The following is a 26961-nucleotide window of genomic DNA, read 5'->3' as shown; positions in this document are numbered from 1 at the left end:
ATCATTTAGCAGTCTTCAGGCTGAAGATAGGAATAAATCATATGACACTGCACTACTGAAAAGAAGCTTAGGGTATATTTTATTAGAGCAAATCAACAGGACTTTGATTCACCCACATAATCACCTCACTGACACATGCCACTTTCATTGCCAGTCTTCTCACCATTTTGATTTATTAGTTAACTGAGACAGACACATACTCAGCTGTCATCACTTCTCTTCCTCCATTCTAGGATTCCTTTAGTCAAGAAAATAACCATAAATTAAGTTCTAGACTACCACGACAGCTATACCAGAGATCAATACCCAGCCTAGTAGCCTTGAAGGTCTGGACAGTAATCTTAACATACCCTATCCCGAGGATTTTTTTGTGATTACAGAAAAAACCAGCAGTAAAGAAACAACACATTTCATTCACAGTGTTTTTAAACCAGTAAAGACAACAATAAATTGTCAAAAATCACTATTGCTTTTATACCTGCTAAGTAAAATCAGACTTGAACAATACTGAAAAGAAAATGTGAGAGACTCATGTCCAAAGTTCATCTCAGCAATATTCCTTCTCATGAGCAATACATCTCACCACAATATCCTTCAAAAATCTGTGCTATCAGTGACACCTAATAATGATTCAGCAACATTCATTATTATTCTGTTATAAGTTGGAAACCTACCTTCTTTGTTCTTCTCCGTGTTCACCCGAAGGGACTGTCAAACATTCATCCATGTGACCATGCAATAACCTCAGAACATCCCCTCCTATCAGATATCCTTGAATAAAGGGAGAAAATCAAGTGCATTTGTCTGAACACAGCAACACATAAAACTATAGTTCAAACTGTAATAAATACTATCAGTTTTATTTCATTTTTTTCTGTTGATATGTTACTTTAAAAAGAGAGTCAGAAGAAGGGGAATATATCTTGTTCCCTGGGGAGCCATCTGAGCATTGTCAAGTGAGAAAAGCTGCAAGTCAGCAAGTAAGAAAGGGTGGATCACGCAAAAGAGAGCCACAGGCAGGGGATTCTACAGCATTAGCGCAGCTCAGAAAAAGACTGATCCAATGGAAACAAGGAAGCAAGCCTCTCAGATTAAAACAGAAAAAGTGGGAGATTCTTCCATTTTACCTACTCACTTTTGTGTCTGACTTAAGTTAAGGATTCCAGCTTATATACTAACAAAACAAAGATTGATTTAGTTAGTTAATTTTAAAATCCTTTTTGGTGTCTTTGGAAGTTTTCTATGAGAAAAACTTCTGGGAAGATCCACTCTAAACGCTTCTTGATTTAAGATTCCCAACGTACAATCATGATTTATTTGGACTCCAAAGGGAAACTCCTGTACCGCCTATGTCTCCACTGCACATGCAGGTTCAAAGCCAAACAGTTGGCTCTACAGTGGACAGATAGATATGGGTGTCCACAAACTAAGGCACAGAGCATACATGTGGCATCACAATATCTGAAGAGCCAGGAGCTGAAAATAAGGCCATAATTCTGATCAGTAAAGAATAACAAAATAAATGCTTTTTCATCAGTCTTTTTGCCTCAGAGATGTGACATTAAAAAGAAATAATTTTATGTTATCCTACAAATATTGCATTATAATCTAGTAACTGAAGAATAAGACTTACTAGATTTTAAGCGCAATTCAATGGTTTTTTTCAGTTTGACAAGCTAGATGTAAACAACTGTTTGCTTCCTAAACTCATCTTCCCGTCTTGCAAGAACTGGTTAATATCAAATTCTGCATTTGAGCAGGATGTGGTAACATGATTCCATAGGTTTAGTGTTAAAATAAAAAGATTTTTTAAAAAAAAAAAATGGAATAATAATTTGAAGGTATGTCTATATTAACAAGTAATGCTGTGCAGTAAAACAGATCTGTACAGGGAAATGGTGTTGGACCCATCAGTCACACTGTACACATTTCACAAGCTACAGGAAATCTTTTTCCTGAATATATACCAGGAAATATTTCAGGATATATTTATATATATATATTTTTAAACCTTTGAAATCCATATCAAGTTAGTATTTGTGTGTCAAGTTTTAGCATTGAATTTTTAAATTCTTGGTTTTGACACAGAGGAGTATGTCCAGGTAAGAGTAGTTATATATATTAATTTTTACATGGACATGCATCAATATCATTCTGGAGATGTTCTGGACCGAATAGCTTTTTTCTGGTTTTTTTTGTTTTTATTTGTTCTGTTTTTAAAGTGCCTCCCATCCACTTCACAGTACAGACATTAGACTGATCTGAATCTAAAGCTCTGACTAAACACATTGACTTAAACTGATTTCTGCAAAAGACAGTTTTGCAGAAATGCATGTAAAAAGAAATCATTTTCTTTTAATGAACTACTTCCAATATTTTACGGGCTATTTATCCATTATTTTCACTTCAAAGTAATTTCATTTAGCTGAAGTGTTTCATTTATTAATCTATTTTTAATGGGAAGTTTTGATTAAGACACAGTATTGTCGTGTAGTTATTCCTATACACTGATGTTTTGCTTATGAAGATGACAAATCATTTTGCATACACTAACAGAATTATTTTCCTCTTCCCCTTTTTGAGGTAATTTCTTCCAGTTTGGCTACAGTTTTACTGAGGCATATAGAGTAAGGTCTTACACACTAAGTGTCGGATTCACTCTCTTCCTTCACGACAACTGATTACAGGAACATTTGCCAGTTTTGCTAGAAAAAGGCCTTTGTTCTAATTGTTTCTGACACCAGCCAGCTGATCTTCCCTAGAAAAGATGCTGCTTAACAAAGATAATGTCTATACCTGAGAAAAGTGGAAATGGAAAGGCAGAGCAACAAAGAACAAGCAAATACACAGAAAAATGCACAGTTGCTAAAATCATATTACATCATTTTCACATGATTTCCTGTCGGTATGAGTGCATGACAGTATATCATTGTGGATTTCTGCTTCCCAAACAGTCAGACAGGTCTCACCAGTGAGGTTCACCAACCAGAGAGATGTGGCACAGCACAAATCTGGGTCTCAGCTAATAAACATGATTGCCACACCAGTGCTGCCACCAGTGGGAGGACAAGAATAGTGTTTATAGGAAGGAGCAACAGGTTGGAGAGGAGAAGGTTTTCTCCTCTCATTGACAGAAAGATGTTCTCCATAAAGTTTAGGACACTGTTAAGCAATGCACTAGCATTTTTTTAATAATGGATTGCACTAGAAACCATCAGAGAATCTGAATGTGCAGAATGATTCTCATAGTCTAAAACCACAGTGAGTATATAGAAAGCAGGTGCTGGCAATGCTGTCACTGCAACTGGAGTAAGTAAAGTTGCAAGAGCATTCCACAGCTCTCTTTTAAAATATGCCAGATAAAAAGAACTGATGTGAAATTTCAGTGTATTGCCTTTTCAAAAATTAGTGTACAAAACTCCCAGGGAGTAAGAAAGAAAGGACCTGCAGCTTTAACCTTCTTAAGGTTCTATTACAATACCTACTCAAAACAATTATTCTGTAGGAAACTAGAATCATTAGGCTTTACACTGTGACAGATTTTTCAGAAAAAGACGATTGGTTTTTTCCTTTCTGTAGAACCCACATGACATAAATTCAGGAATTCTTGTCCTTTCATGTCAGAAGTTGCATTAAAAAAAAGCCTTCCTACTTCCTAAATAAAATAAAAACATTTTGAAAGCTGTTCTAGCCTTTCTCTGTCTTTCCCCTCCTTTTGTTTTTCTTCCCAACCATATGCTCCCCACCAAACCATTCCCAGTCTTAACTGCTAGGATTTCACATCCTGCTTCCAGTCCTCTTGCCCATATTTTACTCACTCTCAGAAACATGTAACCATGACTGCATACATCAGAATAATCTGAGATAGTATTTTAAATCAGGACCAAAAGCCATTTAAAAAAAAAAAGTTATGAATTTCATCATACCTTTAGCAAAATGAGATTTGAATGAGCATTTCAGCATTTAGAAAAAAAACATGTAGAAATGTATCAATGTCACTTTCAGCATAACTTTCCCTCTGTTTTCAGAACATTTGTATACTTATTTTTTTATTGGATTGAATATTTAGATAAGAGAAACCCACTCCCACACTTAGCAGAATAATTTGATTTTTCAGATCTCTCATTTACAGTCAGTCTTTCAATAATTAACATTGAGTCAATCTTACCTTGGGCAACTTCACTTCCTGAACTGATTGGTGCTACACTCCAGAGCGTCTGCTGGAAGGCTGCATCAACATGTAAGCTACCATTGCCATAAGAGAGATGCTACAACAGGAAAGAGAGAGGCTTTAATTTGGGGTTAACTAAAAAATCTCATTACAGTGTACAATAATAGTATCAAGCATTCCCTTGTTTCTTTCATACATAAATTGTTCCTATTGACTGTATAAAGAAACACAAAGACAGACCTGGGTACTCTTCAAAGGACATTAGAAATAAAACTAGAATAATAACAGCATAATTGCCTCAGAGACACAGAAATGGCACAGAATGGTCAGCTGTTTGGGGTCTTAGACCATAGCAAACATTCTGAAGAACTGATTATTAAGTGCTGCAGGTTCTTACATGGGTGTTCTTCCTTCTATATGCAATGGGATTTTCCACAAAGTATGAATATTGGGATGTGACAGTAATCTGTATTTTAAGTCTAACTCACCACTGAATTATTTCTTGTGGGCTTCCTAAAACTGCCATCAGATCAAAGAAACCATGAAATAGACTTTGTAAGGCACTTAAGGGAGTTTCCAAAATATATTCTTGCACAAAGTTTTCATGACCCAAGCAAATTTGAAATGATCTTTCCCCGAAAGGCTCACTTCCTACCTAAGCATTCAATGGATGATCTTCTTTTACTGTGTTATTCCCTATCTTCTGCCAATGTTGCAGGTCTTTACAGTGAGTGCCACAGGTGTCTTCTCTTCTCAGAACACTTCATGTGTGTGTGTTGCACCTAGTTCAGTGACATTATTGTCTCAGAAGTTCTAATCTCAAGGCATATTATATATGGAATCCCTGTAAAATCCTTTGTCCCACAGCATCAGTCAGTTCCACTGATACACTGCTAGTGCCAAACAACATAATCTTATATAAGATTATGAAACTAAGCATTCTATAAATAAGCAGCTGCTTTGAAGTATACAGGTTATCCTAACAATTCATAAGTTTTAAAGTGCAGCAACATTTAGACACTTTTATCAAAACTTTATTTTAAAATACTGGACAGTAACTGTGTTGATACAGTAGTATTGGTTTCTGTTTCTGTATGCTGTGACCAACTTTAACACCTTCTGGGTGAAATTATTAACCATGCAAAAGGTAATAATGGCAATGGAGGTCAGAAGGGCGTAGATTCCCAATGACATGTGCAGAGCTCTTCTGTCTTCTTGCCTGCACATCTTCTAGCTGTACAGCAGTACAAGAAATAGCTCATCAGCTCATTTAGAAGTCTCCCATAACAGGTAATGACACAAAGTGAGAGATCTCACCAAAGCCATGTTTCCACTGCACCAGTGTCATTTCACACACGTAATGGAGGATGTTCAGTGAACAAATCACCCCTTCACCTTTTATTTTCCCCTTACGGCAGTTATATAACTTAGTCAATGGCAGACCAGGCTGAGAAATTACAATCTCCAGCACACCTCAAATCCCATTCCTGCCCTGTGGGCCTTTGTTAGGTTTCCTTTGAGATTACTACACAGATTCCAGTTAGGGACAATGAACAATTCAACTTGTACCATGAAGCAGGAATATTACTTTGAGGAAAACACATAATCCAGGGTAGGCAAAAAGGGAAGAGGATAACTTCTCTGCCATTTAGATCTGCCATCAACAGAGCACTGCTTGTAACTGTGTGCTTTGTATGCGTTAATGAACTTATTTCCACACACAATGGTATCAACTGAATTAGCGTTCCACTTTATAGATAGGACACTGAACAAAAATACATTGCTGACACCTCTCTTCAGAGCACCTGTTATTTTTATCCATTCATTTGACTCCAGTTGCAGCTCTGATTATAACCCAGATGTCTCAAGATGAGTCTCCAGAGAATTATACCTTTAAAATTATAGTGTAAATGACCTAATACAACACATGACCATCACAGCAGAGAAATCAAGATTATATCTCTGCAATTCTCTTCTTTCCTTTGCTTCCCTAGACTGCTTGCTGCATCCTTTGATTTACAATTGAAGGCAGGGGTCCTGACATTTACAATTCCATAAGCTATGGTGTTCATCCCCTGGAACCATCCATAGCAAACAATAAAATGAAGCTTTGACCATGTAGAGAAAGTACCTTGTCAATGTATATTCAATGATTCAATTATGTCAAATATATAGAAAAAATCCCAACATATTAGAGAAGCCAGTCTTAATCCCAGTATTGCCTAACTTTTCAGTGCTACACTTCACAATCTCAATGTTGTTTTAGAGCAATCTGTTGCACGTCTATAACTTATTTGGAGCTTATCTGCTTGGTTTTGTACTTTCAGCACAATAAAACTATCAAAATGAAACAAATTCCATAACACAATGTCCAGGATGTGGACATGACACTCACACTGATGTTGAACAGCCTCCATACATCTTTACTAGCTGGCATAGCAGAGTATCTGGCAGAAGTAGCAGGTTGCCATCATCAGCGAGGACCACATGCATAGCACACGTCTTTCAGGTATGCAATAACAACATGTTGGGTTCAGGAATCCTGCTGTCTATTCTAATCCTTCACCATTATGGCCAGTCCTTCAGCCTTCTGTCTCACCCAAATAATCTCTTTCCTGCACTGGTGTCCAGGCTCAACCAAAAAGCTGGATTTCTCTTCCCTACTAATAGACTAATAATATCCTAAACCAGCATTTAACCTGCCATAAGTTTTTAATCACTTCTCAGAATTTAATTATGGTATTTTATGAATACAGGTTAACACTACAGACTACAGGCAGCTTCTCAGGGATAAACTCCAAGACTTAAATCTCCCAGAATACTACAGGTTTCCCAGCTGAACTTACCATCATGTTATAAACTCTGTACTGCTCTGCAGAAAAGTAACACAATCACATCTCTGCTCCTAGGTCTTCCAGAAGAACAGTGTATTCAAGCACACTGGAGAGCTTAGGCATCAGATGGTAATTTCCACAAGAACGCTTCAGCAGTGATTGCAGCAGCATAGCTGCATTTACAATAGCTCTAAATAACTAGGATGATGTATTTTAAACTTCACAGTCTGCATCAAAGTTTCTGCTCTCCAAAATGCATGTGTCCAAAGAGAAAAACATAAGGAAACGAAGAGATTTGCTTCAGGCTTCCTCTTAGCTAAGGTGTGTCAATACTGACATCACATCTAGCAGTATCTATTTCTATCTGCACTTTACATTATGATGTCTCTGCCTTGAATCTCAGGCCATTCCAAATAGTGAGAAGATCAAAAGAAAAATAATAAAGAAATTTTATTTTCTGGTACATTTTGAGAACTGCATACAAGGAGAGCACTTCCCAGAATGCTTAAGTACTGCACACAACAACAGAATCAACCACACTGCTTTAAAAGTTAGTACCAGCTGATGCAGAGATGGAGGCTACAGACATGATGCAATTCAATCTATTTCCCTTGTGTACACAGAGACTGACAGCCCTTGCTATTTCCCCTTTCTCTGTCTTAAAACTACTACTATGATCAGGAAAGAAAAGCAAAGTCAAAAAGTACATACAGGTACCTATAACTAAAAAAAAACCAAAACCCCAAACAAAACAAACTATACTTCCTTTTTTTTTTTTTTTAAAATTTGGGAAGGGAAAATCATTTTGCATCAAAAAAATGACAAATTAGCAAACTTCAGAAAAATTCCAAAGGTTAAACTAGATGGACTGTCTCTGAAACCAAAAGATATCTACTTGATATCTTTCTACTTACCAGGTTTCATTTCTATTTAAATTTATTACCCGAGTCAGTGAAAAAGTACTCTGTAACACTGACACTGTCAAAATAAATGAAAATATTCAGTCACAAGGAAGGGAGATATTGGAAAGAACTAGAAGTAATAACTGCATCTGTGTAAAGTTTTTATATCTTTAGTTTTTTGTGTTTACATCTAAAAGTGGCAATACATTTATATTCATTGACACATCTATGAATACTTTGAAAAAGTTTGAATAAATATGGATAAACTTACACTGCAGAGCAAAAATTAGATATCTAAGTTTTGTCCCAAAGTAGGCAAAGCCCAGGAAATTTCTGATGGGTTTAAATCTCTGAAAAATCCTGGTTGCTTTGTATTTCTCTGAAGTAGTTTAAACAGTTGGCCAGCAAATCCACAAGCAAAGAGAATTTTTCAATTGATAAAGAAAGAGAATTGCCAGCACTATACTAACCAATTCCAGTCCCTCCACTCAACATAAATGTGCCATCAGCAAAGGGAGAGTAGTAGCTAAAACCCACAGATACACAGAACTTACAATTACACCTCAGCCATGGAGAATCATCTAAGTCCACTATCACATAGCTGACAGCAGGTAGTTGCAAATGCATGGCAGGAAAGTGTAAGTATCCCACAGAGGGTAGACAGGGGTAGTTTGTGTTCCCCCTATTTATATTAGCTTTCCTTCTGTACTATAAACACGAAAAGCCTGAAGCACATCAGCTACTATGCTTCCAAATGATTATCACTTGGTATGATTAGACACAAGAGCTTTCATTAACAAAATATTAATTTCACAGAAGCAAGCACCGAAAGTTAGGAGATGTCAAACAAAGTAGCCTACGGAAAAAGAAAGACTTCTGATGAATGCATCATATTACAGTCTTCAATGGCATGATCCTGTACAATTTTTCCACAAGTGCTGCCTCATTGTATATACAGGATAAAGGAGCTCCCCCTTCATGAACAGCTGCTCAGTGCTCTGTTTTCTCCTCAATCTTCAGTCTGAAGCCTCATGCTTTATTCAATATAGTCAATTTTTCAAAGCTTTGAAAAGAGAATTATTAATTTCCTCATAGGCTTTTCTCTTGCTACCAACAATTACAGCATTTCACAACACACAACAAATATTAATGAATTCATTTTCTCAAAACCCCAAAGGAGTAGCATTATAGCCCCTTTTGCAGTGGGGAATGGAGGTACATAGTTTACACTAAGAAATTTTCATTAATCTAGGATGCCTAATTTGACAAGGGTCTGTTTAATTCCCACTGTAGACTGCACTATATACAGTTTTAATGTTCAAGGCACATCTTTCATCCACCTCAGTCACAGGTATCAAGACTGAGCAACTCTGGGACCTCAGCCTCTAGCAGAAGGAAGAGATCTCAGAGCCACAACTCGGGTAAGGAATATTCCTGGTAAGGGGTGAAGAGTTGGTGACCTCTTGAAAGCAAGCCTGGTATAAAAGGTCTGCTCAGCAAATTCCACAGCAGAATCTGGTACAAAATCTAATTCCCCAGGAAAATAATTAATTAAGCATCATACCAGCAATCCTTCACCTGCAATTCCCAGCTTGAAATTTCATCTTAAAAGTTGCTTCATTCTGCAGACTCTCTGCTACTCAACTCTGACACATCCATTGAACTTTTATCAGCACTGAGATAATGTTCCATAAAAAGCCAGTGTGACTGCATATTTAAGAGATTTCATTAAAATATATCAGTGCCATGATTTTTGCATTTTCTAATGCTTGCGGGTTTTCAAAATTTAAGAAAATTATTTTTTGTGGTATAATTTATATCTAATTTTTCTTTCTTTCTTTTTTTTTTTAAATCTAGGAAGAAAAGAAACCCCACAGTTACAGTAGGTGGCACCCACATGAACAACAACAGGTAGAGAAGTAGACTTTAAAACCATTTTTTAGACATCTGCCACCTAATCTAACACAAAATCATGGACAGGAGTAGGCTGTCAGCATACCACAGGTGACTGCTGTGCCTTAATACAATGGGTTTCATACATAGTTGCTGATAGCAGTTATCTAGCCTAATAGGTCCAGGCCTCTCCCACTCTCTTTTCCTCTCCAAATCTTTATCCCAGTCCCGTATCTCTCACTGAGCCAAACCAGGTTACAGCCTACCTGATCACCCAGAATTAGGACCTCCTTCTGCTTCAAAAGGTTCTCATCAGACCTACAAAGCCTCAGCATGGCCTTTTGGCTTTTTTCTTGCTCAACATCTTCCCTCCCCTGTCAGCCAGCATTAGACCTCTTTCCAGAAACTCACCACAACTCCTGCCCGTGAGTTCTTTTCTCATTTCTTGGCCCCTGACTTTCCCCTCTCTGGATCTTTGTCCAGTGGTTTGGTTCTCCCCAGCCAGCTCACTCTTTCTCTACAGATCTCTCTTGTCCTTTCCCAGTCCCACTCCACTGGTTCTTCTATCAATTTGCCCTGCCAAAACAGAACAGGTTTTCTGCCCACATTTCTAACACAACTTTAACCAGCAGGTGCCCACTCATCCCTTGTCACCAGCTTCTTGTCCCAGAGGATTTATTAGTCCCTTACTGCCTGCCTGCCTTCAGCTGCCAATCTTTTCAGCCAGTCATCAAGTCCCACTCGGTTTTCCTCATTCCCACTTCAGTCCCAGGCTCCTGTCCCTGCTACATCACCTCCCTTTTGTCCCTTCTACTTTCTCATAGCTTCCTCCTCCACATATCTTAAATGACAGCAGATCACCGGCAGCACATAAAACACTGAGTTCTCAGCTGTCAATAGAGTGCCTGACTTCATCTCTGCCTTGAGCCACCCATTACAAGGAATATGTGGTTCCACCAGGGTTGGGGCATATTTAATTATTTGTTGTAGAGGGAGTTTAAACAGTTCATTAACACACAGGATGTGCAAGAGGTCTAGCTTATGCAAAATAGACAAAGTCATCAGAATTTTAGCCACTAAAACAAAATTTAAAAAATCTTCCCTGGGCATGAGCAAGCTGCATTATTTAAAGAGAATGTTTCTTTATTAAGTTTAAGCAAGGAGAGGCTTGTTACCTTTTTTTCCTTCTTCCTTTCTTTTCTTTTTTTTTTTTTAAGTTAGCAAAAAGGACACCTGTGATACCAAGAACACTCTTTCTAATTTCCTGTGTTTGTTATAAAATGTGGGATGTGCAACATTTTCAAGAAAATGAGATTAATTTTCTTAATGATGTGAAGGGTTTTTTCTTCTGTCTTCAAACTCAGTGACATCTAACCCCTTCTGGATGAACTAAAAAACAAATCTCAGACTGATAAAAAAACCAAACCAAATCAGAAATAGATGCTACTGTTTCAAATAAGTAATTTTTTACATTACAAGCACTTGATTATAAGCACTTGGAAGCAGGATTTTATGAGGCAGAGCAGCCTGACAACCTTAATTATCGAGAAGATCTACCAGCCTCCACAATAAATTTTAAATTGTATAAAGACTTTGTGGGAACCGCATTATGATCAGTGTAACAGAGCAGCTCAACACTACCTTGGTTCCACTAATTTCCAGTCTGTTTATGCAGATTCAAATTATTTTTAAGAAAAATCTTTACTATTTTTCAGAAAAAAATAAAACAACACAACATGGAATTGTGAATTTACACAGAAGAAAGCAAAGTCCAATACTACATTTCATACTCAGGAAAAAAACAAAAGGGGAGGGAGAAAATTTGTAAATTAAAGAAAATAAAAAATAAACCCCACACACTGCTGCGTTCCCTGGTACTACTGACCAAAAAAATGCTACAGATATTTAGAAGCTATCCCAAGTATCTGATAACAAATAATAGAATTAAAACTAAGAGCTGAAAATAAACAATGTATCTGATGCAACAGGATGCTGAGGGAGTGCCTTGCCAATACTCAGGAACCTGTCCTCCTGTCCAGGACAAATGACAGACAACAACTCTACCTTTCAAATAATTTGATCCAATTTGGATGCTATTATTTTTGAAAAGGAACTCTGCCATCAGTTAACCATGAAAAAAAGGGTCTTTTAAGTCAAAAAAATAAACCTCAAGGATTCTTCATAGATCTGCATAATGCAGCTGCAGATCAGCATTACAATCAGGACATCAACTCAGCAACTACAATACATCACAGTGCAGAAATTGTTGCATTGTACTGAAATCTGTGCACTGTAGATTCAAAGGTCCTTTTTTTTTTGTCTTTCCTTACTTCTTAGCCAGAATAACACTGATATATAACATTGATAATAATTTAAAGTTTTATCTTCATTTATGCATTCTGTATTTCAACTTCATGTCTAAGGAATTTTCTTGAATTATGTTTAAAAGACTAAGTTATCCAGAGACTTCAAGAATTTGAAAGAAATTACAATTAATTGAATTTCTAAACTATTGAAAACTGGCAATTTTGAAAGCAGTCATGGTATATAATTAACAACAGGCATAGGCAAACTTCAGTGTAGGGGTACACACACTATTATGTACAAGATGAGGAAACATGATGGAAGTATTACATCTGTTCATGGGGCTGCACTGTCTCAAGAAAGGAACAGAGCAACTCTGTCTTGAACTTAAATGATGGCAACATTTATAGCAGAACATCTTTTTGCTCTATGCTAACAGGGTTCAGCAGAGCCAAGTTTCCTTTCTGAAGGATCTGGCAGCAGTGCAGCTCACGCGTTACATAATGCCACAGGCACTTACGTAAGTGCTTTTCCTCAGAAATTCTATGCAGAAAAATAAACGTCCAAAATCCCATTGTCTAGGTAGGGATAATGAGAGTCAGAGCAACCGGGTAACTTGCCCAGGGACATTGCTGTAAGTCAATAAACAGCCAAAATCCACATCTGTGGACCTTTACTGTACTATTTTAACACTATTTTTTCTATCAGTTTTGCACTTGTTCACTGCAATTAAAAAGATGACTCTGCAGGGAAAAAAAATACAGTCAATTAATAACAAAGTCAATTGTCCAAAAATCTTTTCTTGATAGAAAGCAGGGAAGGGGAACTATAGAAAACTCCTGACATTTTCCTCATACTTAATAGTGGTTGCAAATCAAATTGGGTCTAAACGCTAATCTACTGACTACGCTGAGATCATAAAGTCACAAAGCCAATGCGAAAATAAGTAATTAAACTGCACTCAGACAACTGGAAGACTAATTTATGAAGAAGACATAGTTCTGCTCTCCCCTTGTACAATACAAATTAAACTCAGATCTGACTATGTTTTGAAAAAGCCATGCCCTGTGAATGAACGCCATTTATCTGTTATTTTTACATGCACATCTTTGCCTCAGGATTGTTAACCTATTTTTCTTAATTTGGAATTAGCAAGCTGCTTGAAAACATAGACCAATATTGCAATATAAAAAGGTGACACTCCAACCTTATTCCAAACAGCATATTGACATAGAATGTTTGATAGAAACTTTACCTTCTCCTAAGGTTTTAACCATAAGTCACAGCGTACATAAACCTAACCCTCAGCATCTTGCTGAACATTATTCTCCATCAAGGGATCCATCTGAGGAACTCACAACCCTTCGAAAACATTCCTTGACTGGATTCAATAGAGCCTATTTGGTCTCACTATCCAAGTGGATCCACAAAACTAATTTCATCTCTTCACAGTCCTAACTATTGTAAAAGGTATCAGTTGCTACATTCCTTGAAGTGTTGTAGAAAATAGGAGCTATAACATGACACTGCATTCAAAATGAAAATACTGCGATTATTTTCAAAGTTACATCCTTTGAAGTTACTTTGTAGATAGCCTAATAGATTAAGACAAACAGTTTAAGATAGAGAGCTTTCATGAAAAATATTCACTCATTGGTAACTGGCTAATTCAGTCTTTATCAAATGCTTGAATTTTCATAAAAGTATCATTGCTTTATTTACAGTGCTAATATAAATACTGAGTAGGTAGCAAAACCACAAATATTTTTATGATTGTGAAGCTACATAGTTCACCAGCTCTTTATTTAGTCTGGAAAAGGCATCTGTTCATAAAAATGTGGGGGTGAGTGCATATAAGAAAAAATAATTTGATGAATCCTTGCTCCTTCTTACTATCAAACCAGAGCTGTATAAATGAAATATTTAATAACAATTAATTAAAATCTAGCTCTAAACCATTTTAAGAATAAAGAGATTAAAATATCAAGAACATAGATTTGTGTCATTTCTCTCTACACTGAAAACATAATTTATTTTTAGTATATTGATATTTTGCATGGAAGATGCAGTATATGCATTAACACCATGTGTTGAGGAAAATCAGTCTCTGCAGTCAGCATCACGTCTCTTGCTGTATAAAAGTACATATGACAGCCTTGAGAATCAACAGTTGAGGTACAAACACTAAATAATATAAAAGTCTGAGCTAATTAGAGGGCAAAAATATGAGTTCAGGCATATACCTACACAGACACACAATCTGAAGCAAAATTCAACTTCAGCAATCCAATTCAGCAAGTCAGTGAATTTCAAAGAAAACCTTTCCATTAATTAGATTTCTCATTAATTTTATCCACAATAAGTTGCTTTTGCAGTACGTCTAATTACAGCTCTGATAATAGTTATTAAAAATAATTTTAAAATATAAAAATGATCAGAAAGTTGTCATGTCTACTTAGAAAAATTAACTCATTAAATGAGTTACTGAGCTTCTAATTAGAAGTTAAAACTATATTCTAGTAATTATATTCTCATTTTTCTGTGTTTCCAAAAGAAGGGAGAACATTTTCAATTTTAACAAGAAAAAGAATATTATTTTTCTCTTATTATACTCTTCATTTTTTCTAAATACTGTAAAAACCCTCAGAAATAATGTTTCATAGCATTAAAAAGTTAATAATCTAGAATAAACTTTCATGTTATATGCAGATCTGAGACAGCCCTCTTGACAAAGCTAAAACCACTTCCTCTTTAAAGAGTCTCTAAAGATTTTCTAAAGATTCTTTAAAGAGGAAGACTCTTTAAAGAGGAAGTGGTTTTAGCTTTGTCAAGAGGAATACAAAAAGCAATTCATCTTAAACTGTTGAAGTGTTTGATTACAAAACATATAGGAGATACTTTGATGTGGAAGTTATTTAAACCAGTGACAAAAAGCAGCTACCACAAAGTTTATAATATTTCAATTATATTTAATTATTAAATATTTTAATTAAATTATGACATGTCAGTAGATGTAAATAGTACACAGTGCACAATCCTAAGAAAATATGGACTTTTTAAAGCCCACACAATACTATGCACCTAAGTTAAAAATTCCAAAATTTTGGTATAAAGTTTTAATTCATATATGACAGTGCTTTTAACCTCTGAACACTCATAGGAACTCTAAATCCTCAATTATGCAATTTGGACAGATTTCATTTTCTCTATATTTTCTTTTTTAGTTCATGAGTAAATTTTTCAACTTCTATTCCATTACAGAAATGAGAACAAATTAGAGTAGTCACATATCAATGTCACACTTTCCAGACCTTCAGTGTCTTGGTTTGCAAAATGGTATCAAATACCAGCTTAAACACCTTAAGCTATACTTTTGTGGAGGTGGAAATGTAGACTCTAGTATACCACTTCTTTAAACTTTTTTTTCTGTAGAGGAAGCACTGTATAGATATTCTTAGAGAACTTACCAAATATCTTTCTGAAGAGACACTGACTAAAATAAGATCATCTCCAACACGCACTTTTTCTCCTTCTGATCGTTGCTTGGAAGCAGGATGGATGGTCCACCAGCATGCCTCACCTACATCATTATTGAGTAACAGCAAAGAAAGAAATGAGAAAAAAATGCCAAACATTATTGCCATTACTTTCACATTTATCTCAGTCCTAAAGTTCCGACCCAGTTTTCAGCTGGGTAAATCAAGCATCCACGTGTTTTCAATAACTAATATCATTCCTGCACCACCTTGTCAGAAACTCAGCTGGAAATAATACACATGCAGAAGACAGCAAGACCTCTGGAAAAGTGATTCCAGAGGTAAGTAAGGAGGCAGCTCTCTGTGTTCTCTAGGCAAGCTGGTTCAGGCTGCTTTTGCTAAAGAGCTTCCCTGTCACCTTCATTCCAGGTTCTGGGAAAGACAACAAAGAACATTCCACTGAGAATTAGGTCAAAGAAGTGGAGCAATCCATCACTAAGGGCAATAAAACTCAGCATCTACAGTATCACTTAAAATAATATTTGAAAGATCTCATAAATCTGAATTCAATTGTGTTCTTCCAGTCTACTGACTGTTAGTGTCTCTAATTCCCCAGAATATTTAAAAGTATTAAAGTCACAAATTCTGTTCCCATCATAACCTTGTTTTCAGATATACTTCTTGAATGAAAAGCATGCTTTTCAGAAAAAATCTCTTTGACCTTGGAACTGTTAATTGTTGTGGTTATCACTGTTATTACTCCTAGCTAGAGCAAAACTTTAAAAAACAAGCAAACTTATTATTTCTAATTTTAAAATTACACTAAACTGATGGCATTGCAAGAAGCTATATCGGTCTTAAAAATACAAATAAATCCAAGTCACCAGCAGTTCTAAAACTTTAATAGAATCTTTATTTAAAATAATACAACTTTAAAAAATTTTCAGCGGAAGGCTTCTATAGGAATAACAACTTGGGAATATTCCTTTACTTATATTCAATATTATAAATTTATACTTAAATATCAATAGATATGTTTATATCTCATAATCTATTAGAAAATGTAAAGATAAGACACTGAATGTATAAAACAAGGAAATATTGTTTTATTTCTTTAGTCCTTAAAATAGTCTTAATTTTTATGTGATTTATATGTATTTATAGGTCTCTATTCTGATTTTTAGACTGAAAGTATTCTTTATTACACAGTATTTTAAACTAGTGTTTACCTGTTGTGTCCTCTTGTAATCCTACATCAAATGCCAGCTTATCCATTGAAGATCGAGACGTAGAGAGGCAACATAGATACTATTAAAAGAAAAGAGCATGCATTACTAGTTCTGCTCACATTTGATAATCCACTGAAACATAAAAAGCCATCAACCTACTAACACAGGATTAACTATTCTTAAATTATCCCCACTAGTTACTGTCAAGACCATATATGCTGATAAACTGAATGGCACTCAAGGAGACCTGAGAAAGATACATGCTCTAAAATAACCTCTCAGTCTATCCAGGTTATCTTGCCATTGAGATGGGAATAGTGAGAGTGGAAATAAAGGAGCTGGTTGCATTGAATTTCAGCTCTGTGAAGCATCACTTGCAGTTAAGGAGTTTGGAACCCATATAATTCATCAGGAAATTGAAGAGTAAGACTTCTGTCCAAAATATGTGCAAGAAGGAATTTCCTTTTCTACTCAGTCTTCAACATATGTTCAGGTTGCCAGCCAGATGCCAGTTGTGGATTTAGTCACATCTTATGCAATATGCAATATCCAAGGGAAAAGAAATGAGAAATCACCAACTCAAAATAGACTAACGGAGAAGTCATCACTATGGAGCCAGACTTATTTTTAGCACTTACCCAGATATGATCAGCTTGGTTTCATATTTCCAAGCATCTATTCACAAAGGTTTCCATTAACCACAGGTAAAATGCCTCATTGGTGTGAATAATTCTCCAAATATCAGTAAATGGCAATAGTCTGAGCACTTTCAAACACAACTTTCATTCAAAAAAAAAAAAAAAATCACTGCTGCTAGCAACTCCTGTTACATACCATGCCACTGTAGGAATGGCGCAGCAAGATTGCATGCCCATAGAGTAGCGTTCGATGACCACCACCTTGTGCAGACTGAAAGATAAAGAGAAGTGATATACTGGTATGTTGTAATAAAATGGGGCCTTTTGAGAAAGAAAAAAAAATCCTCATCAATCTCTGGACAATCTGTGACAGAGAAGTCAATTTCCCGATAAAATGCTATTCAGGGATTAGTTCAAGAAGGTAGTTTTATGAATGTGTTCTTTAGTTTTGATTGTCTCTTTATATATTGACCTTTTAAGTCCTCGGGACAGATCTAAGGTAGAATTTGGGCAGGTGAATCTAGAAGCTGACTTTTTCTAATAGATGTCCTCAATTCACTGATGAGGGAACATGGTGTACTTTGTACCTCTACACCCTTATGTATTGTTAAATCAATCCATGTTCACCTATTTTCCCTGCAAAATAATATACTTTTCTATACATAAGGTATGCAGAGGGAGCTTCTGGAGTATTGTTCCTGCTTTACCAGAAAGCATTAATGATATATCAAGCAACACAGAAGATCATCAACTTCCAGCCTGCTTGCCCCACAGTGTTTAAATATTATCAGACTTTATCTGCTAGGCCAGGTAAGCATTCAAAGATGTCCAAGCTAAGTCAACAGGATTTGGGGTTCTGAAAATTCAGAAATCATGCCCAAGTAAATGTTCCTCTTAAGAAACGCAGCAGTGAAAGAAAATGAAAGTCATAAAATCCACTTTTATTCTAAGAAATTGCAACCATTTCTTTCACAATATTTTCATTATGGTTTCTATTTATCTATAATCAATTTAACCACTCATGAAAGAATAAATAAATCTTACTAAAGCATGAGCAACCTTTCAACTTCTGCTGAAGATTTATGAATTCTTCAGACTGAGATGCCACTAACTGACATTGGTCAGGAGCAGAGACTGTCAGACAAGACACTGTCAAGAGCGTAAATCCAATTCCTCTGACAGAACATCTCACATAACATTACGCACATCAGACCCTCAAGCAATATCACTAAATACATATTTTTGAGTCTATAAATGTGACAACTTCATAAGCAGCATTATTCTTTCATATAGGACTCCTAATTTAATTTCTTACATACAGCATTTACACCCTTTCTTTTATCACAGCAGACTGACCTTCTGTTTGACTGAAGCATCAGATTCATTACAGAATAAATTGGAAACAATCATACTATGTTATCTCTCTGGTAGCTTCATTTCAGTGCTGAAGATCAATTTAACTGAATGGCTATGGTGGCAACACACAATTATTTCCCCTCCTTGTTTAGTGATTGTCCTTCTTTATCTTTTATTCATTAGCATAATATTTGCTGATCTTCCAGTTACTTGGTCAAGAAAAATATAAATAAATAGAGCAATAGGTGGTTAAAAAGCAACCACTTCAAAAAATAATAATTTAAGGACTTTTAAGAAACTGCCAGAAATTTCTGGCTTTTTTAATTGAGCAGAGCATCTTGATGGACACAAGGTATATTTTGACTTTCAACAAACTGCGTAGCAGTCAAAATGCAGGAAGGCACATCCAGTAATCTCTCTGGAAGACTGAGTGACATTAAGAAAGAATAAAAGTCACGGTCTTTGTCACAGACACAATCTTCACAGTAAGACATGAAGATTTAGCTTTGAACTACCAGTACTACTACCACTTTTTCCAAAGGCACAAAGAAAGAACAAGACATTTGATAATGTCAGGTCCATTGTGCCAAAGACGACTGTTAAATGTCTGCTGCTTACCACAGGGGAAGAGGGAAAAACTTCTGTGAACAAACATACTGCCTTACCAACATTTCAGATTTTCCCAGAAGCTGTATCAGGCATAGGTACCCAACCAACAAAGTCACTAATATGGACAAAAGTTTGAAATTTCACTGATTTTTTTATCAAAAGTATTCTGTGTTACTAGCCATAAATTTGATATCTAACACAGATTTGGTTGCCTGTTGTACAAAAGATGGGAGGAATAGTGTGATCAACAAAATCACAGCTACTTTAGCTTGCCCTTGTTTTGGCCACATTGATTTCTCTGTCTAGCACCTATTTTGTTAAATGCCCATTTGTAGCCAAACAGGAGGAAGGTTGGCTCAAAAAAATTTCAATCACTTTTGTGAAAAATGGAGGAGTGTTTTTTAGATAATTTTTCCCAAGAGGATTAAATTAATTCTTTTAACCAAAATTATTTTGCCCATTAAAAAAATGCAAGCAAGTTTGCTGTTTCTGTTTATTAGACAGAACACAAAGAGTTGCAAAAAACATTTCAAGCCTTTTCCACTTAAAGGTTTCTGAGAGGTAATTATAATCAAGCCATCCACATGGAGGGAAAGTAAAACGATGAAACAGAAAAATACAGGAGAGGCTGGAAAAGAAAGCTGGTACTGTGAAACTGCCTTCCATTTTGAAGCCTGCCTTCCAGGATGTGTACATATCTATAAGTTTATTTCCTATTTTAAAGGCTCATTTCATAATTAAATACTCATCATTTATCTTTATGCCAGGAACTGCATAGTCAATAGCTGTTGGGTCATGATTGTCTACTGAAAGAGTATTTGATTTTCAAAATAATCCATTCCTGCCTAGATTGTTACAGAGAACTGTACATTTTCCACATTAAAAATAAAATAAAATAAAATAAAATAAAATAAAATAAAATTAAATTAAATTAAATTAAAAGTTTACAAATGAACTTCTATGGCAACATTCCAAGATGAGGTGTGCCACTGAAGTTTCACCAAGTTTCTAGTAATATTCAAATAATAGTATTTCAGAAGACACTGCTAGTAAGATTTCTTGGAAGCCACAATCCTGACTAATTCAATCCATAATGCCCACAGATATTTGCACAAATATATGAATGGCATTAAAGTTTCTAACAACCACATTACTTATCATGAATCTTATTTGCTTTATATTTTTAATTTCCAATTTTCAGAGTATTTCCTAAGTTGGATAATATGTTCCTCGAATACAACCAGGCTGGAGAAAAATACATTTGTATTCAAAGAAGAATTTATCCATTGAAGTTCGAAAAGCTATGCCATTCAGGAGAACCAACTATATGAATGCAAAACTCTTCTCATTTTATTCCCCAAGAATTTCAGATTTAGAATATGACTTAAAAGGCCTTCAGAACTAGTAAACACTACAATCAATAAATTGAGATTGAAAGCATATAGGGCAAATTCACACTGCTTGTGAAAACTTCATATAAACTGCCCATCTCTAGTCTAATATTTCTGCAGCTGGAATACAAGATTAATTTGGAATCATTTCATTACCCAAAAGCCATTGCCGAAGCAGAGGCAATTTAGAATACAACAACAACAATTAGAGCTGAAGAAATTAGCATTCAAATTATATAAACAGCTTTCAAGTTCAACGCATTGTTACACTGAGCAATGAGAATAGACTACTAAGATCTGAGCTGCTTAATTTGATGTAAAGAGTGTTATCCTGAAACAAAAATAAAGGAAAATAAGTTAAAATTGGGAAATATTTGTTTTGTTTGCTTAATAGAAATAGGATTAAAATGCCAAAAAGAACTTAAAAATTACAACCTAAAAACTATCCAGTAAAATGTGCAATAGATGAAAGCAGCATAACATGAAATATTTTAACTAGATTGAACAAAAATTTATATATTTTATTGTCAATATCAATCTTGCAGTAAGATGTTATACATGACTCAACATGACCTTTAAATCTGTACAATTTTGTATATACACAACCATCTTATATACACACATGCATTCACCTGACAGACCAAAACAGGTATTTCATTGACATTAATTCACACAGTAGCATTTGCAGCACTGTGCCTATGGCTGCATTAATACACTTGTGGCCATACATGAGAAGCTGCAGGAAATCAATCATGGTGACATTGAACAAGTGTTTTGGAGACATATGTGTTTCTGGGAACTTCACTTACAATGAGAATTTTTAGAGACTAGTGAAGAGCCCTCTGACATCCAATGAGATTTTAAGTCAAATAGCCATTACCTTTCCATTCTTTTCAAGCAAACATCCTTACTTCTACTAGAGAAAACATTTCTTAGACCAATGAGTACTCTACTGCAAACAAATGCCAACATTCCTTTGCTGAATTGTCTTCACAGGTCTGCACAATCTCCAAATGTATGAAAAGGGAAAAAGCTACGAACTTCAGGGAGGTACCAGAGAAAGACAACCATGTGAAAGCATGTGCTTAAACAGGATAGTTATTTCAGTGTTCTGTGCAAATACAGACAAAGTTTTGTAACTTTGTCATTATTCAGAAATCTAATGCTTGGGAAAGCCTGACATCAACTGCATTTAGCACATGGCTATTCAGTCAATTCTAGTCACCCATTAAAGCAATTTAAAAATACTGACTATGTCACAAGAACACAGGAACTGAAGCACACTCTCTAGAAAATCATACAAGATAACACAGTGAGTTTTTAAGAATGAAGTAATGGCTTTTCCTGCCTCATTCCATGATGAAACCATAACAGCAGAATGGAATTAGAGTCACATGCTATAGGGAAAATGACAGTACAAAGACTAGATTGTAAGGAATTATAGTCTTGATGGACTTAAAAAAAAATCAAGTGAAACTATAAGCTACAAGACAGCAGTAAATCCGTCAAAAATACAATCCATATAATTTATAGTAATGGTAAATTACAACCTAAATGCAACCAGCTGCTTAGACTCCGTGCCCCAGACCCAGCCATAGGAAACACCAGCCCAAATAGTCTAGATAGAACTTAGCACCACTCAATATTGCTCTAAATGGATTTCTAAAAAATACTGCACAACTATTTTCATGGCACTGAAAATTTTTTAACATGTGACAGCAGCTGTAAAAGCAACATGCTCCCTGGTTTTGTTCACAAATATTTTCCGAGGCAAATACTGGCAAGGTAACATTAGAAGGTTCAAATATGACTTTCACTGGCTACTTCATATGTACACTGGAGTAAAACAATGTCCTTTAATTCATTAAAATGGAGCAAGCCTCTGAAACAAAGCCTAAGTTAACACTTTATTACCAAAGCCAACTGGGAAATCAATGCTTAACTGAATTTATTGTTGTCACAGACTTAAAATGCTAAGAGCAGTTTAAAAGTGCAATGTGCAATAACGGAACAGTGATTTCAGAACGCACCGATTTGGTATTTAAAATAAAAATATTGCCGACTTTCATATTTAAACACCAATGTGACACATTTGGATGAGGGGAAAAGCTAAACTAATGATGGCCATCTTACACTGAAAACAGATGCTGATGACAACAGCATGTCAAACAGAGGACACCTATACTTCCAAAAAACTACTTGCAAATATAAATGCAAAAGCATTATTTTCTCCATCACGAGTGTGTTCTAAGTTTCGTGAAGCTCCCTAGTGTATTTCTAACACACTGTTAGAAAACTACAGAATGAGGCAAAAAAATTCCTATCTCTAAATCGAGACACTTGGTTCAAATGTATAAGCAGAAATATATAATTAAGCACAGAATATCCTACAGTTATCTGCTTTGAACTCTTTTAAATTAAAACCATCACCACCACAAAAATAAACCAAGCAGGAAATTGCACCCACCAGTGACAGAATCCCTAAAGGGTTATATATGAACAGAGCACATGTTCCTCCAGTGATGGAACCTTCTGAAAGTCCCTTCCCTGGGACTCACAATGAGGCTGTCAAATTTCCCATTCAGGAGCAGTCATTACATTCTGAAACTGTGTTTTTGATCCATTAGAAAGAGAAATCAAATAGGAAATGTGGGTCTGATCACAAGTATTGGCTTGAAAAAAATCAATTACCATGCATTCTGAGTAAAAATATATTTAGGCCCTCAACTATGCTGTTCACAGTCAGAAACTACCTGTGTCAAGATCAGAGATGTCAGGCTGATGGCATCAATGCCTTTTTCAAGAGGCTGATGAAAGTTTTTAAACCAGCAGGCTAATATAAGTATTTAACCTGAGCTGTTTGTTTAGAAAGAAAACTGTGAGTGCACAATAAGGAACATGTGCTTTGTTTATACATATTTTTTAGAGCTTCCTGCATTTAAACAAATTAAAGGCTCCCATTTAGTAATCTGCAAAATAGAATGAAAAGTACTGAAAAGATGTGGAATAAATGTAGATCTTGAAAGCTTTTGAGTCCTCACTCAGGAGAATGAAAACACCATGATAACAGAAGAGCAACTGAAGTGCTAAGGCTTGGACAATAGGCCCAAGCCAGAGCTGACCTATAGATGAATCCTGTATATTTTATAACTGATAACCATTGTGCTAATAGGTATTGTGCTAAATTATAATAAACCACCTATTCTGATGTAAAAGGTGGAAGTGTTGAAGCCTGAGCAACAGGCCCTGAACTGAAACTGTTAACTCAGTATGTAATCATTAATGAAATATGCATGAAGGATGTAGCTATCCTGAATGTATCTTTCCCTTCATTTGTATGTGAACAGAGTAACAGAGTCATGGAGACAGGTGCCTGTCCTCGAGGCCTGGTGTGAGACCTTCCGCATAATCCAATCAGATAAGCAGAGAAACTCCCTTAGCTTCTTCCTTGAGCCCTCGCCAGGCTCTGGGGGAGAATCTAATGTGAGATTGAAACCAGATATTTCCGCTTAAAACAAAGGTGCCAGCTATTCTGGCTTGCTGATTTTTGGGTATGTAAGGCTGGACCCACTCACAGCGACTTTGGAAGCCTCACCTATGGGTGGACGCACCGCGTAGGATTTCCCACTTGCTGGGACAGGCTCTCCAGATCCTCGCTGTAACCGGGGCTCCCCAGCGACTGCGGGTCTGGATGATGGTAACATATGCAAGTGGTGATGTATCTTTCTTAATCACTATTCTCTCTCTCAGGTAGTAATGATTTGATGCATTACCCTGTATTTTCCTATTTGTTTAAGTGCACTATTCTGTCTTTTCTTACCGTATGTTTTCTGTATTATTCTGTTATATTATTTAGTTATTCCTAGTAAAATACGCCTACTCTTTTCACTCTGGTGTCTGAGTTTAATTGATATCTCTAATCAGCAAAACAGCAATGAAATGAAAGAAACTGGAAAAAGACTAAAAGAAACTGGGAGGAATAGGATGGAAGGATATCCCACATTCTAAAACCATCTCACTATGGTTCTACACATAAATATTTGCATGATGCTACAACCATTTCTGTACAGGAGAGGATGCTCGAAATTATGTTCCCATAGCAATGTAAAAATCACTCTATTGATTTCATTATTATTATGCAATTTTTTAATCTGTTCTAGACTAATGCTGATAGAGGCTGGTAAAAGCAGCAGTGATGATGCAGTCCTACAAGCTGACTAGACTTGAAGACCACCACAGGTAAGTGTTTGATGAGACCTCTTACTCCCCACATTTATACCACTGTCAAATTTTTTTCACACTGAACACAACTTCGGATGACTAATGACAGCTTCTTTCTAATACTGGGCAACAGCCAGCTGGAAAACACAGGAAGACTCATTCTCTTCATACCAGCATGATCAGTAACAGCTTATGAAAAGCTAAAAGAATTTCTTGATGACAAAAACTCAGATTAATTTAACCTAAGGCAACTAAACAGCCAGTGGAGAGAAAAAGGCAGTTTGGTCAGTAATTCAGCCCACCTAAAATCTGAGCAACCCTTTGATGATACCTATGCTTCTGCTTGTGTTTACACAGGGAGCTTAGGATATCCATGGCTCTAAATCAGGCATTTCAGTTTTGTGGGATGAATGCTGGCCAAAGAATCCAGAAAACCCCAAGAAATGGTGAAAACAGAATGTGTGGAAACAGGCTGAGTCACTGCAGAACTTGTGAAGTAACCCTGGAACAGAGCTAGAAGCCTTGTGAGACTAGATTAGTCAGGCAAAACTAAACAATTCGCACTTGGAATAGCAACTCTGGGAATTTACATCTCCAGCAACATCAGAGAACTTGAAAACGCTGCAAGCAAAAAAGACTACAAACAGAGCTACAGAGTGTGAGCCAAGGACTTTTATATGTTCTTCTTGCTCATAGAAGTATCCACTTGCTTTAAAAATCTTGACACAGAAAAGACAGAATTTCCTTTCCAAAGTAACAGCATCTAGGCCCAGAAGCCTTGAATTCTTCTACCAAAACCCAAAAAAGCTAATGAGAACCTTCTGCAATTACTGTGCTCTTGAGCTGTCATTTCCAGTGGTTGGTCCCAAACCCACAGCATTTAGTTGCTCAGAATTTAAAGATGCAAAGTAAATCAATTCATTGACATGTGGCATTGCGGTAATACTCCTTCAACCCACTCATATCAAGTAACAGCAACACCAAAGGGTAAATTCAAGTCAGTCTAAAACTTCTTCATTTGTCTCACTGTAGCCTATACACTAAGTTACAATGGAATAAGAAACAGAAAGTTGAACCTATCAAGACATTATATATGCTATACATATTCTAGTCTTTACATCTTTTAAATCACTATTTAGTTGATTGACTTTTTACAGAATTCACTACAAAACAGTAAGTGGTACAAAAATTCAGGTACAGCAATTAGTATGACTGATGACTCTGCTGGTACCTACTCTTAGATAATGATGGTCACTGTGACAAAAAAAAAAAAAAAAAGAAAAAAGAAACAATACAAACTTCTTTCATTGACATGATCAGCAGTTACATCCTATTTTGTGTCATGCAAAGCCAAAGAATAGAAAGAAGTGTTTAGCTAAACTATATGTTCCCTAAGGATGGCATGCTTTAAAAGCTGCATTACAATGAGTAATTATGCTTTATATAAATATCACATAAAAATCTGAACCTGAATAAATCAACTGGCCAATAAAAGTCATGAGCATGTCTTATTCAGTTAAGAACACAGAGATATTTCACCATCTATATTAAAAAGACTGGAATCATCAGTAATGATGATAAACATCTGTGCCAGCACCATGCTAAATGATTCCAATTTTGCTAATATTGACCTGTCGGAAGGCAGAATAAACAGCCACATAATTAGAATCACTTCAAATATACCTCATGATTAATATTTCCAACACTACATTTATGTTATCACTTTCCCAGCAATGGGAAACTTCACATCAATGAAAAGTAGATACAGCAGTGAAAATAAATCAAAAATAAGTAATATTGATCATCTGTTTCCATCCTTCTATGTAAAACAAACATTTATATTTATGGCTGAGGCAATACTTCCATTACAAGCTCCTACTTTCAAGCGCTTTCAGCAATTTGGAAAAAAATTGCCCAAGAGGATAAAATTTATCGAT

General features: G+C 35.9%; 1 protein-coding gene across 15 annotated transcripts in view; it reads right to left on the bottom strand.

Annotated features, from left to right (window-relative positions):
• The window catches only part of RYR2 (ryanodine receptor 2), a 441080-nt gene that overhangs the window by 247062 nt on the left and 167057 nt on the right, over positions 1–26961 (bottom strand). For all 15 annotated transcript variants that reach the window (XM_074863209.1, XM_074863211.1, XM_074863214.1 and 12 more), the window contains 5 exons: positions 17644–17718; positions 16810–16888; positions 15572–15684; positions 4169–4268; positions 675–771 (listed from right to left, as the gene is read on the bottom strand). In XM_074863209.1, the coding sequence (XP_074719310.1) occupies positions 675–771; positions 4169–4268; positions 15572–15684; positions 16810–16888; positions 17644–17718 (464 nt within the window). The remainder of the gene's footprint in view (positions 1–674; positions 772–4168; positions 4269–15571; positions 15685–16809; positions 16889–17643; positions 17719–26961) is intronic.

This window comes from Strix uralensis, chromosome 3, assembly GCF_047716275.1.
Source record: "Strix uralensis isolate ZFMK-TIS-50842 chromosome 3, bStrUra1, whole genome shotgun sequence".
Classification (NCBI taxonomy): Eukaryota; Metazoa; Chordata; class Aves; order Strigiformes; family Strigidae; genus Strix; species Strix uralensis.
Note: the sequence above shows the minus strand (reverse complement) of the source record. Positions and strands in the feature narration are given on the sequence as shown.